Source organism: Pelobates fuscus, chromosome 3, assembly GCF_036172605.1.
Source record: "Pelobates fuscus isolate aPelFus1 chromosome 3, aPelFus1.pri, whole genome shotgun sequence".
Taxonomy (NCBI): Eukaryota; Metazoa; Chordata; class Amphibia; order Anura; family Pelobatidae; genus Pelobates; species Pelobates fuscus.
The window spans coordinates 217,297,233-217,316,324 of record NC_086319.1 but is presented as its reverse complement, the minus strand read 5'-3'; the positions used below and the strand labels follow the sequence as shown (position 1 = coordinate 217,316,324).

The window sequence follows — 19,092 nt, the reverse complement described above, 5'->3', positions numbered from 1 at the left end:
TATACCACTGTACGTTATCCACACTAGAGCTAAGTCCATAGCTCTTGAAAACGTCCATAGCTCTTTATTGCTTCTACCCCTTTCGGGACATACTACACCATCAGTTGTTATTTTTTTTATTTCATATGATGTACAAAGACGCATTTACACCACTCTGAAGAATCCCCCACTACTAAAGACTGTATTCACCTCTACAAAGATATACCTCGTTGTTTGATTCATCTACCAGTCAGACTATTTATTCTGGACTTCTATTTGCTTATTATCTATTATATATATTGCATTTTCGTCTGCCTATTCTATGCTCGTTTAATTTATGTGGTTTTTAGTGGCGCTGCCTTCCTTTATTTTTTCTGTACCATTTCTGTTGTAAGGCCTGTGAGGGAGCCGTACTTTTTAGGTGTGCTGCCACTTTTTATTTATTTATTATTGTTTCTGTTGTATCTTGTATAGATAGAGAGTGCTGATCCCTTTCTTCCGTTCTATGGCTTAATTTATGGCTGAATATTATAAAAAAAAAAAATACATTTTTTTATTATAATTTTACTAATTAAACAAGTATTAAAGAAAAATAATTCTTTATCGGGTCGGCCATTGGGAACTGGGAAAAGGACAGAGTCAATATCGCTTCTTTAAAGTATTAATTATAGCTAGAGCCACTTTCGGAGTATTATTATCCGTGTTTATCTTACAGAAGCATCAATGCTAGGGTTGTTAAATTACATAAGGCTTGAATAGTTTATTCTTTATAATAATCAAACCATTTCCCCCTTATTGTAAAAGCTGATGTTATTACCCTTAAAATACACCGCCTTTTCCATTAGGCCTTGATATTGAATCTGGGTTTTGATCTCTATTATAGAGGGAGATATATTCGGTTTACATTTTCTAGCAATACATAGTTTAACAGCCATCAAGATATGTATAGTCAAATATTGAGAGAATTTATCAATTTTTGGGAAATTTAAATGGAATAAAAATCTTTCTGGAGATAACGTAATATTTACTTTTAAAATCAATAGAGTTTAGATATTTCAAATTTAAGAATGTCCAAACCTATACAATCCCACCATACATGTTTGAATGAACCATGTTCACTATTACAACGCCAGCAGATATTTGTGGAGTTGGCTTGAAATGTACATATTTTCGTAGGGACCATCTATGGATAAGTTTAAGGTATGTTTCCTGTATGTTTATACAATGGACCGATTTTCTTAACCCCTTAAGAACTGGACTTTTTTTGCAATGTTGTACATTTGCGACCAGGCCTCTTTTTACACTTTTGTGGTGTTTGTGTTTAGCTGTAATTTTCCGCTCTCTCATTTACTGTTCCCATACAAATTATATATTGTTTTTTTCAGGACAAAAGGGGCTTTCTTTACATACCATTATTTATATAATCTCATGTATTTTAATTTAAAAAAAAATGAAAAAATATGATAAAAAAATTAAAAAAAAACGTGTTTTTTGACTTTTACTTGGAAAATCTTTTACTCATCTACAAAAGCGAATGAAAAAAACTGCTAAATAGATTCAAAATGTTGTCCTGAGTTTAAAAATACCCAGTGTTTACATGATTTTTTGCTTTTTTTTGCAAGTTATAGGGCTATAGGTACAAGTAGGATATGGCGGTTTCAAAACATACATTTTAAAAATGTTTCACTCGTGACATTGTAACACTATTATCTGTCATAAATCTCTGGAAAACACTCCACATGTATATATATTTTTTAAAGTAGACAACCCAGGGTATTCATCTAAGTATATTTTGACACTTTCTATGCATCCATTTTACCACCAGTCTATGCCAAACTTCACATAGGTAGTTTTTTTTTTTTTTTTTTTTTTTTCACATGCATTGCAATTCAGGTATAAACTTACAGATCCTGTTATGTCTTGCTGCCAAAAAACACACTAATATATGTTCAGCAACATCTCCCGAGTACAGTGATACCACCCATGCATAGGCTTGTTGAGTTGTTTGGGGGCTAAAAGGCCCAATTTGGTAGGTGCGCATATCCATTTTCCAACTTGGAATTTTGACATGTAGTGAACCTGCGCACATGTCCTATTTGGGACATTTGTAAAGCCGGCCAATGTATTTTACCCCCACCAAACCCCACCAAACCATATATTTTTGGAAAGTAGACACCCTAGGGTATTTCAAATGGTGGTTTTTTTAACACTTTCCATGCACTAATTCTACCACCAGACTTTGTCAAACATTTAGGTAGTCCTTTTTTGTGTGTTTTTTTTCACACACATTGTACTTTAGGCATGAATTAACAGATCGTGTTATGTGTCACTGCCAAACAACACGCCAATACGTGTTCAGCAACATCTCCTGAGTACAGTGATACCACCCATGCATAGGCTTGTCAGATTGTTTGGGGGCTAAAAGGCCCAATCTGGCAGGTGCGCATATCCATTTTTCAACTTGGAATTTTGACATGTAGTAAACCGGCGCCCCTGTCCTATTTGGGCCAATTTATTTTACCCCCATCAAACCATATATTTGTGAAAAGTAGACAACTCAGGGTATTTTGAATGGTGGTAGTTTAATACTTTTCATGCAATAATTCTACCACCAGCCTTTGGCAAACTTTTTGGTAGTAATTTTCTTCGTGTTTTTTGACACATGCATTGTACTTTAGGCATGAATTAACAGGTCCTGTTATGTATCACTGCCAAACAACACCCCAATATGTGTTCAGCAACATCTCCTGAGTACAGTGATATCACCCATGCATAGGTTTGCTGGGTTGTTTGGGGGCTAAAAGGCCACAATCGAGACTTGTACATATCCGTTTTTCAACTTCATATATAGGTATGCTTGGCCTATCTTCAGTTTGGCATATTTTTGCATCCCCCAGTTAATGTTAACATCATGAAAGGTAATATTTTTATAAAGTAGACATTCCAGGGTATTGTATATGAGGTGTTTTCACATCCTTCCCCCAACCATTGTGCTAAACAAATTTCAGAGAATGTGCATGGTGGAAATTTTTGAATTCTGCTTTTTATGCACACGTCATCTGGTTTTGTCCAGCCAGTTATATGTTACTACCATAAAACTTTTTTAACCAAATGTGCAGGTATCAAATGCACCTTTAGCAGCATTCTCTAAACTAACTCCTGCAAAAAGGAGATTTGGGGGAAGGAAACTGACTAACTATAATGTGCTGCTTTCAAAAGAAAAAAAAACAATGCAAAGGGGTGTCTGTCGTTTTCCCATTTTTATAACAGACCCAGCAACATTTCAGGGGATTTGTGTTTTTTTGCAGTTGGCGGTATCTTAAAAATAAAATGTCTGGACTCCTCTGGCACCGTTGTTGAAACTTCTCCAACCATCTCCATAAATTATTGTGGAAATCAGCTTAAACTGAAATTGGAGAAAGGTGTTTCTTTCTGGATTTATTTTTTTAAAGAGTAAAAATGAATTATGTGTCGCTACTTGCATCAGGTAGATAGCCACCTTTTTATACCAGGTTTTTGTCTTTCTTAAGATAAGATATGGCTGCGTCAGCTGATCAGCCAAATAAACACCCCCATGTGCATTTTATAAGCCCTGATGCAAACAGGTTTGGTCTGTACTCTGCCTCGGACAGTGACGTCTGACATGCTTTCGTCATGGATGGTGGTTAGTATATTAACATCCTTCCTGTCCTTAAATTTTATTGCAAGCACTTTAGCTTTGTGCAGACCTTTACATTCACTTTTTTTTTATTTGGCCTCTATAAAAGGTCTGGGAAAATCCTTGGCATATCTTCTCACAATGCCACAGGCCAGTATCTAGAAACCCTAAAGAGTTTGAAACAAACGGACAATGCTATAAAAGTTGTCCACATAAAGGTGGTAACTCTTATTGAACAAGGGGATCAGTAAGTCAAAAACAAGTTTCCCACTTGTCCCCAGAGAGTCAGTACAGCCAGGAGGGTCCAGTTGACCATATTTCCCCTCATATATACGAAAGGCAAATGAATAGCCACTTTCTACTCTCGCACAGTTTGTAGAATTTTACGCCATACCTAAAGCGCTTTGAGAGGATGTATTGTTTGTATCCTAATCTGCCTTTATTTTTCTTTAACGATTCATCAATAGATAAAAAAAATTTGTGGAGTATAAACTTCAGTAAATTTGTGCTGAAGATGGTCTACCAGTGGGCGTATTTTATGAAGCCTATCATATTGAGTGTGATCTCTGGGGTGACAGAGGGTATTTTCATTGAAATGTAAGTATCTCAGCAGCAGCTCATATCTTGTTCTAGACATGGTTTGAGAGTACACTGGACTAGAACAGATTGGGTTGGTGCTCCAGTAATAGATGGCTTCTTTATAATCCCCATGAGAATTGTAAGAGCCCAGAATTTTCTAAGTTCAGCGACATCTGTGGGATGCCAAGCACGCTCCTCCCTGACTGCATAGCTATCTGGATTGGTATCAATAAATTAGGTAGCATATAAATTAGTCTGGGGAACAATCTCCTCCCAGATGGTATCCCCTAAAAATAGCTCCATATATTGCATAGGGGAGAAGTCATCCACATTGACATTAATGCCTGTGTTGGCACTAAAAGGGGGGATTTTGGGCTCAGCTGACTGTGGAGAAACCCGTTCCTCCTCCACATTCGGCGTAGCAGAGAAAGCACAGCTTCTTTTTGCAGCTGGCTCACACACAGATGACATGTCACTAGATGTGTCAGAAAACTGACCTGGGTCAAAATCGGACGCAGTGTCAGTGGCGTCAGAGTCTGACTAACACAGAGTTACTAACACACAATTTTTTTTTTTATACTAAAAACAGACTAAAACTGATAAAAACAGACTAAATGAGACTAAAACTTCCGTTAGCAGCAATCTGTAAACTAACTCCTGCAAAAAGAATCTAACTGGAGATTTGGGGGGAAGGATACTGACTAACAGAAATTTGCCACTTTCAAAATAAACAAACAAAAAAAAAATCAGGAACAAGTATTATAAAAATTTATTTTCTGTGTGGTAGACCTTAAAACATGCTCCGATACACAGTCCAGGTTTTGTAGGGCAATCGGGACAGTGAAAAGGGGTGTCTGTCCTTTTCCCTTTTTTATAACAGACCCGGCAACGTTTCTGGGGATTTCTTTTTTTTGGTGTTGGCGGTATCTTAAAAATAAAATGTCTGGGCTCCTCTTGCACCGTTGTTGGTACTTGACCATCTGCATAAATTATTGTGGAAATCAGCTTGAGCTGAAATTGGAGATAGGTGGTTCTTCCTGGATTCATTTTTTTAAAGAGTAAAAATGAATTATGTGTTGCTACTTGCAACAGGTAAATAGCCACCTTTTTATACCAGGCTTTTGTCTTTCTTAAGATAAGATAAGGCTGCATTAACTGATCAGCCAAATCAACAACCCCATGTGCCTGTTATAAGCCCTGATGCAAACCGGTTTTGTCTGTACCCTGCCTCGGACAGTGACGTCTGACATGCCTTCGTTATGTATGGTTGTTAGCATGTGCACATCCTTCCTGTCCTTAAATTTTAGCGCAAGCAGTTCAGCTTTGCGCAGGGATTTGCATTCACCTTTTTTTAATTTGGCCTCTATGAGCGGTCTGGGGAAATCGCTGGCATTTCTTCTTGCAGTGCCGCAGGCCAGTGTCTGCAAACTATAACGAATTTTAAACAAGTGGACACTGCTGTAAAAGTTGTCCACATAAAGGTGGTAACCCTTATTGAACAAGGGGAACAGTAGGTCCCATACAAGTTTCCCACTTGTCCCCAGAGAGTCAGGACAGCCAGGAGGGTTCAGTTGAGCATCTTTCCCCTCATATATACGAAAGGCAAATGTGTAGCCACTTTCGCTCTCGCACAGTTTGTATACTTTAATGCCATACCTAGACCGCTTTGAGGGGATATACTGTTTGAACCCTAATCTCCCTTTATATTTCATTAGGGACTCATCAATAGATACATTTTGTTGGGGGGTATAAACTTCAGAAAATCTGTTCTGAAGATGGTCTACCAGAGGGCGAATTTTATGAAGCCCATCATATTGGGGGTGATCTCAGCAGCAGCTCATATCTTGGTCTAGGCATTGTTTGGGAGAATATAGGAGTCGAACAAATTGGGTTGTTGCTCCAGTAAGAGCGGATTGATGGCTTCTTTATTATCCCCATGAGCATGGTAAGCGCCCAGAATTTTTTAAGTTCAGGGACATCTGTGGGATGCCAAGCATGCTCCCTGACTGTATAGCTACCTGGATTGGTCTCAATAAATTGACTAGCGTATAAATTAGTCTGGGAAACAATCTCCTCCCAGATGGTATCCCCTAAAAATAGCTCCATATATTGTGTAGGGGAGAAGTCAACCAGATTCACATTAATGCCTGCGTTGGCACTAAAAGGGGGGATGTTGGGCTCAGCTGACTGTGGAGGTACCCAGTCAGGATCTTGTCAAAAGGTGAATCTTTAATTATAGTTGCCTTATAAAGAAAGTTTTTTAAAATATTCTTTATTCACAAGTCCATTTTTTTCTTTAATACTTGGAAAGCTACAAATTCCAGAACAATCATATAGGTCCTGAATTTTTAACCCAACTCTGAGTAACTAACAAGATAAGTTAAGATCTTGAATGAAGAATTTTAGAATCTCAAGAGGGGCATTCGAGGAAATTTGATTTGGAGCAAAAAAGTGTATTTTTGGTATTATAGATTGGAAAGTATGGGAGATAATTATGTTGTCAATAGGTAGCTTTTTAAAAAGTCTTATCAATCCAGAAAAGATCAAAAGGGTATACTCTTTTCATATATATATATATATATATACCAAGCTTTCCGCTTTGAGTTATTATTTCCCCATTCTAAATAGTGTGAAAACATAACTGTGTCATGGATATAAAATGTATTCAGAAATTATAAACCTCCTTCTGCTAATCTAGCTGACATAACTTTAAAAGCAATCCTTGTTTTTTTATTGCCCCAAACATAAGATACAAATAGATCATGAAACAATTGAAGTATTTTCCTTGGAACTCTAAGTGGGATGGTGTGAAGTAGATATTCTAATTTTGGAAGTAAATATGCTCTGATAATATCTGTAATTTAGACCATTTTAGAATTGTGTTTCTAAATTCTCTAAGAAGTATGGTATAATTATCAGTAGTCCATTCTGCAATATTAAAGTTTATATTTATTCCCAGATAACGTAAGGAATTGGACCATTTAAATTTACAGTTATTATTCAGATTATTTATTAATGCGCTTGGTAGATTGTCATGCAGAGTTTGAGTTTTTAGCATATTGATCTTATAGTTAGAAAATCTACTGTGTTCTTATATACAGTGAAGTGTAAATGGTATAGAAGATTCTGGGTTTGTTAATGTTAGAATTATATCATCAGCGAACATTGTTATTTTTTGTTGCTAAGTTCACCCCAGTTATGTTATGCTGCTGCCTTATAAATACTGCCAATGGTTCAATAGAAAGAATATAAAGAAGGGGGGGGGGGGGGCAATGGGCATCCCTGATAGGTTCCGTTTTTAATAGAAAACCAAGCAGAATCTATACCATTACCATAGATTTTTGCTATAGGAGAAGAATATAAAGACATTGTTAGATCCTTAAAAAATCCCTCAATCCCAAATGCGGAAAGTGTAGCTGATAAAAATTTCCAATTTACTCTGTCGCCTGCTTTTTCGGCATCAACTGCTATAAAAACTGTAGAAATAGATTATTTTGCCGACTTCTATCATCATATTCAGAATTTTGTGAATATTATCACTGGCTGATCATCCTTTTATAAAACGTAATATGTATATTATACATCTTAAACCTCAATCTGAGGAATTTAAACTGGCAGCTAGTTTGTTAGACTAATATGTACTAAACATAGCTTGAATGTGATTAATATTTACCTTTCATTAAAAGCTGCTTTAATGCTATGCATCCGTATAACTGAATTTCTTGTTCATAAGGATGGATTTTCATAGCCTTACAAATCAATAAAAAAATATCTTCTTCATGATCCAAAAGGAGAAAATTGATTACATCTAAGAAGAAAAAGAAAAAAAAAGGGTTTAAAATCAGAACTTAATTTTACAATGTAACAATCAAATGAGATCAACAGACAACATATTTCCTTGGCATCAGTCTCAAGGTTTACAGCAGTTTGGTTTTTCAGTATCAATTATAAATCTTTGAACAAAACACTAGTTCTCCTGTTATTAATAGCAGTTGCTCGCATTAGAATGGTAGCCAATCATTACTAGACAGAACATGCTCAAGCTAACATATCCTGTATTTGTATTATTTTTTTTATTTATTTGCAAGCTACAAATACAGTGCCTCCCACAGGTGCGCTGAACAGAGGACCCAAAGAGGGTCTAAATCGCTACACATCGTGTTTGGTTTTGAAAATTCTGTCACAATACTTCTAAATTCTCCTGCATTCCATTCATGGTTTTCACTAAAAACCGAACGCTAACAGAAACGAGCTGAATGGATCACTATACTATCCTCAATTTAATAAGCTTTCTAAAGGATTCAAAACGGTTAGAAAAACTTTACAAGCAATTTATCTACAGAAGTCACCATTAAAATTTATGGGATTTTTTGGGGGGCGTGGCCTAACCTCGGAAGAAGATGGACGCTTGATCCCGGAGCTCTGATCCCCCCACGCGCTAAATCCACTGCCATCCGCATCCCTCACACCGCAAAACAGCCTGTTACTTCACCGGCCGAAGCCCCTAAGCAGCCTGCACCTGAATCCACACAGAGGTAATGGGGGGCAACAAAAAACTGAGGGACACGAACCCATCCGTGGCCTCCATATTCCGCACGCCGTCGGAACAACGGAGAGCTACCTCCTCACAGGCAGACGAGGAGTCAGGCTCAGACACAGAGAGCCTGCACACGATGACAGATCCGGCGGCCCCCATTACCATCGGGGTACTGCGGGACATGCTACACCAGGCTACCACAGACATCAAGGCCCATGTAGCCACTGAGATAGGACGGCATGTAGCAGGCCTGAAGGCAGATATAGTAGGCCTCAACGCCCGCACAGATCAGGTAGAAACCCGGCTCACATCACTCCAAGCCACCACCACAAATCACACCCAGGATATAGCATATCTATACGGCCACATGTCAGCCCTGGAGGACGGTCTGGAAGACCTAAACAATAGATCCAGACGGAATAACATTAGAATCCGCGGCCTACCTGAAACTGTCACCATGGAACAACTAGTACCAACACTTAAAAACATTTTTAAAGCAATAGCCCCTGAACTCACACCTCAGGAGCTGGAAATGGATAGGGCCCATAGAGCCCTCCGCCCACAAAGCTTAGGCGCATCCACTCCAAGAGATGTGATCACTCGCATACATTTCTTCAAAACCAAAGAAAAGCTACTAACCCTGGCGCGGGACAAACCCCCACGCTACCAAGACACCCGTCTCACTTTTTTTCAAGACCTGGCTCCATCCACACTCAAAAAAAGGAGAGACCTCAAACCTCTGACACTTGCCCTGCAGAAACAAGGCATCAAATATACCTGGGGACACCCCTTCAAACTTATGGTCAAGAAAGATGATCAAATGCAGATGATGAAATGCAGAAGATGATCAAATGCCCCCCCCCCCCTCCCTTGAACTCATCCGCAACCCTGAGACAAAGAATTTTGGTCCATGATCTGGCTCGAACCCCAGCCTCCTGGCCTCCGGTTACAGGCAACTAACACATTCTGCCACGAGAGGATGCACGCCAACAAACCGGAATGAGACCTGATCAACGAACCACCAGCCTGCTCTGGACCACCCCACCTGCCTCCAAATGGGGGCCCGCAACACCAGCGCCCACGAATAGCAAAGCACAGAAAGATCACCCTCTACCACCTTGCCCACCACCATGTCTAACGACCCCCCAAGAACTACCCATGAACTGAACAGAGAACTTTAGCCCGATAACTTGGGCCATAACCATAACCTAACAGATTTTTACTTTGCAGGTACCCCCTCTACAAAACCCACGACAGGGCACCCAACCCATCCCCTAAGTCACGTGACGGACCACTCGGCAACACCAGGGAGCCCACACCCCTTCCCCTACCCCCCCAACTCCGATATGTCTCATTGAACTAACCCACTGGGACAATCCTACCCACCCCACTCCCGAGTGCACCCCCAGATCCCACCCGACATGCCAGACCGAATCCCTAGGGACAGGCACCTTCAACGAAGACATAGAGACCACCCCTCGACCGCACCGGATGAGACTCCTTACTCCTACACCCCCGAAACCCACCAAACGCATAACCAGAACCACAGGTACGCTAATGTAGACCCCCACGGACCAGGTCAAGACACCCCCCACACACCTACCCAATCCACATAAGACGGACAGGTGAACCCCCCCCAAAATGAAACGGCTACCTGTATTGAAAAGTTTATTGTACATTTTTATACTGTTTATGATCCATACAAACGAAATGCAAATGTATTGATGGGAAATGTAACCACACATTAGGACGAAATGTTTTACTTGTTGTATTTAATATGTTATTATCTAATGCTATCTACTACCTCTACTAGAAACCAAGAGCACGCTCCATGGCATGAAACACCTACAGGAACACAGACGGAGACAACACAAGAACAAACTCAACCACAGACAGAGGGACCACGAGCGGTACCTAACTCTCCAGACAGACGTTACAACAGCACCGAACCGTGAGTGCAATACCACACCTAGCGCGTGAGGGGGAGGAGTAACAGGGATGTGAAAACTCTTCCTCCTCTCCCCCACCCCCTAATCCCCGGGAACCCGGGAGACACCAGCCACACGACAAACCCAAGGTGTAAAACACCGCCACCCCCCACCTTACCTGGCAACCACCATATAAGACCAGGATAGACACCCCGTAATCCAACCCCCCCCGATCCCTGTAACCCCCCCACAACCACCCGACCTTTCATCCACCCCACCCACCTCGAAGTCCTGCCAGATGGAGCGACCGTGCGCCTCGAGGCCCCCCTCACCCCAGAGCTCACACCACACTAGGGACACCCTCACTGTCACAACACCACAACACCTACACACACCCAGGCCAGAGCCAATCTCCTGCATCTCCATCAATTGCAAGGGACTAAACAACCCAGCTAAGAGACATCAAACATTACGCTGGGCCACCAGAACGAAGGCAGACATTATTCTCCTCCAAGAAACACACTTTGAAACTTTGAAAAAAGCCCTTCCCGCTCACCAACAAAAACTACAAACAATGCTATCTAGCAAATTCGCCCCAAGGCAAACAGAACGGGGTAGCAATCCTGATCCACAAAAAATGCCCAATCACAATCTCAAACAGCCTCCCAGACCCCCAAGGGAGATACCTGACCGTCACAGGCCACCTCGCCAACCACAAATACGCGATAACCACAGTCTATGCCCCGAACACACCCGACCCAGCTTTTTGGACGGCTACGCACACAATTAAAACTGTTCCCCTCCCACCACACTATTCTAGGTGGAGACCTCAATGCAGTCCTCGCCCCTTCCATAGACAGGAAAAACACAAGAAGAGATAAAACTCACGCACCCCCTACTAGGAAAAATGACACACTCCTTATGGAGTTCGTCACCCAAACTGGATTACAAGATATATGGAGGCTCCAACACCACACAACCCCGGATTTTACCTTCTTCTCACACCCACACTCCTCCTACTCCAGAATTGACCTATTCTTAATATCCCCCTCACTGGTGCCCCACACACGATCCACCTCAATTGGCTCAATCACCTGGTCCGACCACGCTGAAATCTCCCTCCACATAGACAAACCTCACACGGCCAAAGCATGGACCTGGAGACTGAACCCCACACTCCTACACAACCCACAAATCAGACAAACCATCCAACAAGAACTCACAAACTACTTCATGACCAACATTGGATCAGTCCCATCCACGAGCACACTGTGGGCGGCCCACAAGGCCACAATACGGGGAACAATAATCAAAGCAGCCAGCATTCACAGAAAACAAACACTCCACGAACTAGAACACCACCTGACCTCCCTACGGACGCTTGAAATCAAACACAAACATACCCCATCCCAACCATTACTTGACAAAATTAAATCCCACCAACAAGCAATAAAAACCTACATGTCTAAAGACGCTCATAAGGCCCTACAATGGACCAAACAATTATTTTATGAGAAATCCAACAAATCGGACACCCTTCTGGCACGCAAACTTCGACAAAAATCACTTCACAAACGTATCGACAAAATCACCTCACCTGGGGGCCGAACCCACAACGACCCTGACCAAATAGCATCCATATTCGTCGAGTACTTCACTAAACTATACAACCACAGCCCCACCCATACCCCAGCACACCCGACTTTAGGACAAGAAATACAGAACTTCCTTTCAAAAATCCCCCTCCCAGCACTCACAAACCAGGAACGGGACTCTCTCGCATCCCCAATCACCGAAGAAGAAATAGCCCTCACGATAAAACACACAAAACCCAACAAAAGCCCAGGTCATGATGGCTTCACAGGCCTCTACTACAAAACATTCAGCACCATACTGATTCCCCATCTGACCACTCTCTGCAATTCAATAATGGAAGGCGAACAGGTACCGCCGGAAATGCTCAAAGCCAACATCTGCCTAATCCCCAAACCACACAAAACACACCTAGACCCTGGTCACTACCGCCCAATATCCCTCCTCAACACGGATATTAAGATCCTCACAAAAACACTGGCCAACAGGATTCAACGACTCCTCCCAAAACTCATACACCCAGACCAGGTAGGATTTATCCCCAACCGCCAAGCCTGTGACAATACCAGACGCACGATAGACTTAATATGGAGAGCCCAACACAAGGACACCCCCACCCTACTACTCTCAATGGACGCTGAAAAAGCGTTTGATCGCTTGCTCTGGCCCTTCCTATTCCGCACTCTACAAAAATTCCACTTCCCTGACACTTTCATCAAAGCCCTCACGACCCTATACTCCAACCCCACGGCGGCTCTCCTACTCCCCAACACCAACCCACATGAGTTCATAATAAAAAACGGGACCAGACAAGGCTGCCCACTCTCCCCACTCCTGTTTGCCCTCTCCCTAGAACCTCTACTACAACTCATCCGCTCCACCCCCGAAATCCAGGGCCTTAAGGTTCGACAAGATGAATATAAGATCGCAGCATACGCAGATGATATCCTCCTGACACTCACAGACCCTACCAACTCCCTACCCCCCCCTCCTCACGCTCCTTCAAGAGTACGCCCACCTCTCAGGTTATAAACTGAACCTGGATAAAACAGAAGCCCTCCCCCTCAACATACCACAACCACTCCTGACCCAAATAATCCGCTCACATCCATTTCGATACAACCAACAAAGCATTCACTACTTGGGCACACACATTCCAGCAGATCTATCCAAAACATATTCACTAAACTACACCCCACTGATCGAACGAGCCATGTCAGACCTGCAAAGATGGCAACCCATGTACATATCCTGGCTGGGCAGAATCGCATCCATAAAAATGAATCTCCTACCCAAATTCTTATACCTGTTCCAGACTCTACCCATCCCCATCTCTGGATTGGACTTTAAAGCCCTCCAATCAAAAATAGACAAATTCATCTGGGCAGACAAAAGACCACGGATTAAACGGATAACAATGTACAAAACAGTGAAAACCGGGGGCTTAGGTCTCCCCAACCTCATGCAATACTACCAAGCAGCCCAGTTGGCCCAGGTGCAACACCTCCACTCCCCCCCGGGAACAAAACTCTGGGTAGATCTGGAACACGACCTTCTAGGTAGAGACCATCCCTCCCTCCTCTTTTGGCTCCCCAAAAATGACAGACCAGATCTCCCCCCGACAACACCTGCTCTAACCACATCCCTACAAGTATGGGACAGAACCAACGCGCGCCACCCCCTCATAAACTCCCCATCACCACTCACCCCGATCCTCAGAAACAAACGTTTCCCCCCAGGCATGACTCCACGAGACTATGCACATTATGAGGACAACGGACTAACCAGACTTCGGGACTTCTACAGAAACCAGCAGCTGATACCATTCCCAGAACTCCCGTGTACCACACCACTAAACACATTCGATCACTTTCGATATCTACAGCTACGCAGCTTCCTGATGGAACCCCAGAACACAAAAACAGCAAATACAAAACTCACACGATTCGAGACAAATTGCCTACATGCCCCCACACACAAAGGACAAATTTCCTTGATATACTCCCAACTAAACGCCAATTCCCCAACAGACACACTCACCTACACGAAGGCCTGGGAAAGAGACATAGGCCCACCGGATGACCCAACAGTCTGGACAAGCATATGGGAAGCGACCGCCTCACTTACCATATGCGTAAATCATAAGGAACAGGCTTAAAAAACCATGCTCAGATGGTACCTGACACCACTGAGACTCAAACAAATGGGAATAGCCCAAACAGACACGTGTTGGAAAAAATGCGGCCAACAAGGCACGTATTTCCATATGTGGTGGCAATGCCCACACAGCTCCCACCTCTGGAAGGCGGTTGCCGACCTCACCTCTAAAATACTGCACGAGACCGTACCCATGGACCCCTGGACATGGCTACTCTCAAAACCCCAACCTCAACTACTGAGGGCACAAAATAAACTAGTGGCGAAAATAGCTCTCGCCACCAGACGCACCATAGCGGAGCAATGGGGCAACCAAAACACGCCTACACTAACAAAAATGGTCCCAAAAAACGAAGAAACAATGGAAATGGACAAACTCTCGGCAATATTACACGACACAACAAAACAATTCCACAAAATCTGGGACCCCTGGATTATGAGACACATAGTAGGGATATAATACCTGGGTCGGGGCACACGGCCGCTTCAAGGTTCCCTTCCACCCCCCCTTCCCCTCGCCCTTGCGACACTATACCCCTGCACATAAACCTCCCATAATAAACTTGGGAAAATATACCCACTGAAAACCCTGTAGAAACCAAGAAGACAGAGGATACAATATCCACCCCCCAACCAACAGACCAAGACGCGACTGACACCACAAACGCATCTCTAACATAACCAGAGCAACATTACTATCGAAAGCAACCTGCGGAAATTCACACAAATAGGCTGCTAAACAGACCATAAGGTCAAACAGACATGCACACCCCACACACTACAGAAGACCGACACACACCACAAGACAACTAGAATACCAATCTTGCATAACGCAGACAAAGGGCACTATCACGTGAGACGTCCACCTCACACTCCCCATGGGACCCCCCCGGATACCCCCCGGGAATCCCTCGACACTACATCTCAGCTGTACAAAATAGAATAGTATTCGACACTCACGACAAGAACATACACCACTGATATGGGGACCACACGAACTACGAGCATTACACAAAACTCACACGGTGACGCAGACACACAGACTACAACTAGACCTATCACACTGGACGTAATGGCTAGTAGAAATTACGTTAGACCTGTTATTTTCAGTTAACCCTTGCTCAGTTAACGATACGTGTAATACTACCTGAGCGGTTGTAAGTGGAAAACGACAATAATGTATGGAACGCTATGTAACAAAACGTCTTCCCTACTCCACCCCGCGTCAGCATATTGACGCGCACAGACGTTAAACGTGTAACTATACTTACCTATGTCGGCCCTGTATAACCTAGCAGGTCAGTCTTGTTTGAATACCAGCATGCCTACTTAAATCAATGCAGGTCATCAATCTACCTAGAAGTATCTTCTGTTAAAGCTATTATGCTAATTTATTATGTTAACCTATGTCAACGCTACCTTGTTTTGCATAACTCATGGTTAGACACCATGCTGACTTATCTGACAAACCTGTTTATTTCTGTTTATTTCTCAAAAAAAAATAAAAAAATAAGCGCATCAAATCATCTTTACCGTTATGTCTTTGTGCCGACCCATGTAACCAGTTAAATGCCATAATCTTATGATGTAATTGACACTGCGCTTCAAAAATAAAGAATTTAAAAAAAAAAAAAATTTATGGGATTTTTTGTAGATAAATCATTTGGAAAGTTTTTCTAACAGGATTGAATCATTTGGAAAGCCTAAATCGAGGTCTAAACTGAAGCCAAATTGTAACAGAATATCCATGTTACACAATGACTAATCCCACTAATGTCAGAAATTGGTTTTGGGGGTGGATTTGGGTATCCTTGGTGTCTATTGTAAAAACACACAGAAATAAGCCATGAGCTCAGACTCTCACTATTCTTTGGAAGAACTGATGGTGTTATGGACAGAAGAATTAAACCAAAATGGCTATTTATTAATGTCTATTTATTCTGTGTTCACTGTGTAAAAAAATGGCTTCTAGAGTAAAAGCTTCCCTCCCCCCCCCCCCCCTCTGTGCGCTCAGTAACTGTTTCCTCTGCAAAATTCCTCCCATCCTGCTACCTTCCCCCCTTCCCATCGAGCTGTGTTTAAAGGAACAGCTTCCTTTACTAACTCCTCCCCCACTTCCTTTGTGCAACTAAAGCTATATAGAAACATGCCACGTGTAGTAAAATGGAGCTGGGATGGGGCTGGGATACAAAGAAATGTCATGTGATGATGCTGGGGTCACGCCCAGTAGGGTGGGTTTAGACGACCCCTTAGACTGTTAACCAATTGATGAATGAATACTGTATGTTAATTGTGATTCTGTACATGACGTTTTTCTGCTTTAAAAGGGAATTGCACCCCCTGCAATAAAGGCCACTCTGGAGTTCTTTCAAACTGCAATGTGTCCGGTGTGATTTATTTCCAGAAGACATGTGCATGCATTAATCAATTTGGAAGGTGTAGATAGACAAATAATAGTTTTCTTTGATCCAAAACAATGGGTATAATAATGATTAACATATTTATACACAAAACAAAAATCTTACCGGCACAATATCTCTAAATGATATGTGCATTTAAATAACTGATACTTTTGCTACGACTTCAATGGAAATGAAAGAGCTAGCTCACCTAACCACGTCAAGGCAATTTTCTTAGGTGAGCCCTACACTAACAAATCACCATGATGCTATAAGGCAATGTTTTTAATTTGGCAAAAAAGGGTATTGTAATGAACCTTTAGAAACTAATAGGGCACACATGGGGTTGGTGGTAACTGTAAGGTAACAATATAGTCCATCTCTTCCCAACCACCACTAAAGGCACTTAGTCCTCCAGAGAAGATCAAGTAAAACTATCTGCAAATCAAATGCATTTGAGTGGAAGAGCATAACGTTTTCCACGCATGCGCTCTCCATCTTCGCACTTAACTAGAGACAGAGCTGAAAGCTGCAGCGGAGGAGTCCTGCTGCTGGAAACAAGGTGATTAACCCCTTAAGGACCAAACTTCTGGAATAAAAGGGAATCATGACATGTCACACATGTCATGTGTCCTTAAGGGGTTAAACCTTTGTTGATTTTTTTTAAAGCAGCAAAGGGGTCTGACCAGATGGGAATCTATAGTCCAGAAATAATGCTTATTTTCAGAACTATAGGTTCCCTTTAAAAATCATTGCAGTGGCACTAAAAAACCTCTGTTATTTAAATGTGCGTAGGAATTTGGGATAGGATTTTTTTTTTTTTTTTTTTATAAACAGGGATTGATTATATAGCTATTGTGCATCCCGAGATTATGGGGTGTTTGAGCACAGGGTTTCTGTCAGGAGTCACTAAACTGAGCGCTGAAGTCAAAGTGAATTTCAAATTTAAAGTTATTTCAAACACCATGACAACAGATTTTAATTGATCATGGCGCTTAGAGACTATACTGTATACTACAGCTGGAGGTGTTACTCCGCCCCTGGCAGTATTATGTCATCAGCCAGTTTGGAACAAGACTGACAGGATAATGTAAATGCTGTTTATATTCGTTAAAGAGAATGCCATTCATTGGCTCCCAGCTGATACTCTCAACCAGTGAATTATAGACCTGATCAACATGCGGCATTATTGGACCCAGGTAAGAGGGAAAACTATTGAAAAACTGATTGCCACATTATCAGTGGCCTGTAGTGGTTCTGATGCTTGGAGCAACACTAAGGCTAAAACCGTGAAATTGATACAAAATTGTCTTGGGAGCATTTTTCTAATTTGGTAATTGTGGTCTACATTTTGAAATTCATTGATTTCACTTTGGATTTCGGGCAATTCATCATGACTGTGTGTTTATATTATATTGTAGTTTTGTTGCCACCTCCCTAGGTGTACGTGTACCCTTTTAATAGTATTATTAGTTTGTAGTGTTTCAAAAAATATCCTTCTCTTCCTTTGTTAGAGTAGGACTTACATAAGAGCAAGTCAGTTTATGCTTTAATGGTCATTGCAGTGGTACTAAAAACCTATGTTATTTAAGTGCACAGGTATTTGCGATGGTGTGCAAGTAACTTTCTTTTTGACTTACATCATAGTATAACAAAATATGAAACCAGCTATATGCAATTGTGCTTAAAATGTCACTAATTAGATTAATTCATACTTGCTGGAAAAAAAAAACAGGCGGGGATAAACTATCCTATAAATTGAAGTTAAAAGTATAAAACACAACTTTGCAATTAGGTAAAGAACCTTTTACGGCAATAGGGTAGGCTATATGATATGCCATTAAAAATATATATATATTTATACATCATATAGGTAACTTTCACTGTCCAATTATTAATGTCATATTCAGGAAGGTGACCTCTCAACTTACAGAATCAAGAAAAGCATTAATTTACTGATCTTTAGCATGGCCTGTGCCAACTGCTGTCTGTACTACATAATGATAATCTAGGTGTGCTCTCAGTTCCTCTAAACACTGCACCCACAGGGAGGCCCAAAGAAAGAACTGGTTCCTTATCTAGTATACAAATAAATATTCTTCCTCCGACAATGAGCAGCCTCTAACAACCCTGCTTTAATAACATAAATAAAGCAAAAACAAACTTTTGTTATACCCTTTTTAAAATATACACAGTGAAAGGCGGCTATACAACACCTGTCACTGGTTATCTTGGATGAGGAAGCACCTTTTTTTTCTTGTC

General features: G+C 41.6%; 1 protein-coding gene across 1 annotated transcript in view; it reads right to left on the bottom strand.

Moving 5' to 3' along the window:
- Window positions 1-19,092, bottom strand: part of LRRK2 (leucine rich repeat kinase 2) — a 245,907-nt gene that overhangs the window by 215,353 nt on the left and 11,462 nt on the right. The window contains exon 5 of the mRNA XM_063448081.1: window positions 7,890-8,024. Within this exon, the coding sequence (XP_063304151.1) occupies window positions 7,890-8,024 (135 nt within the window). The remainder of the gene's footprint in view (window positions 1-7,889; window positions 8,025-19,092) is intronic.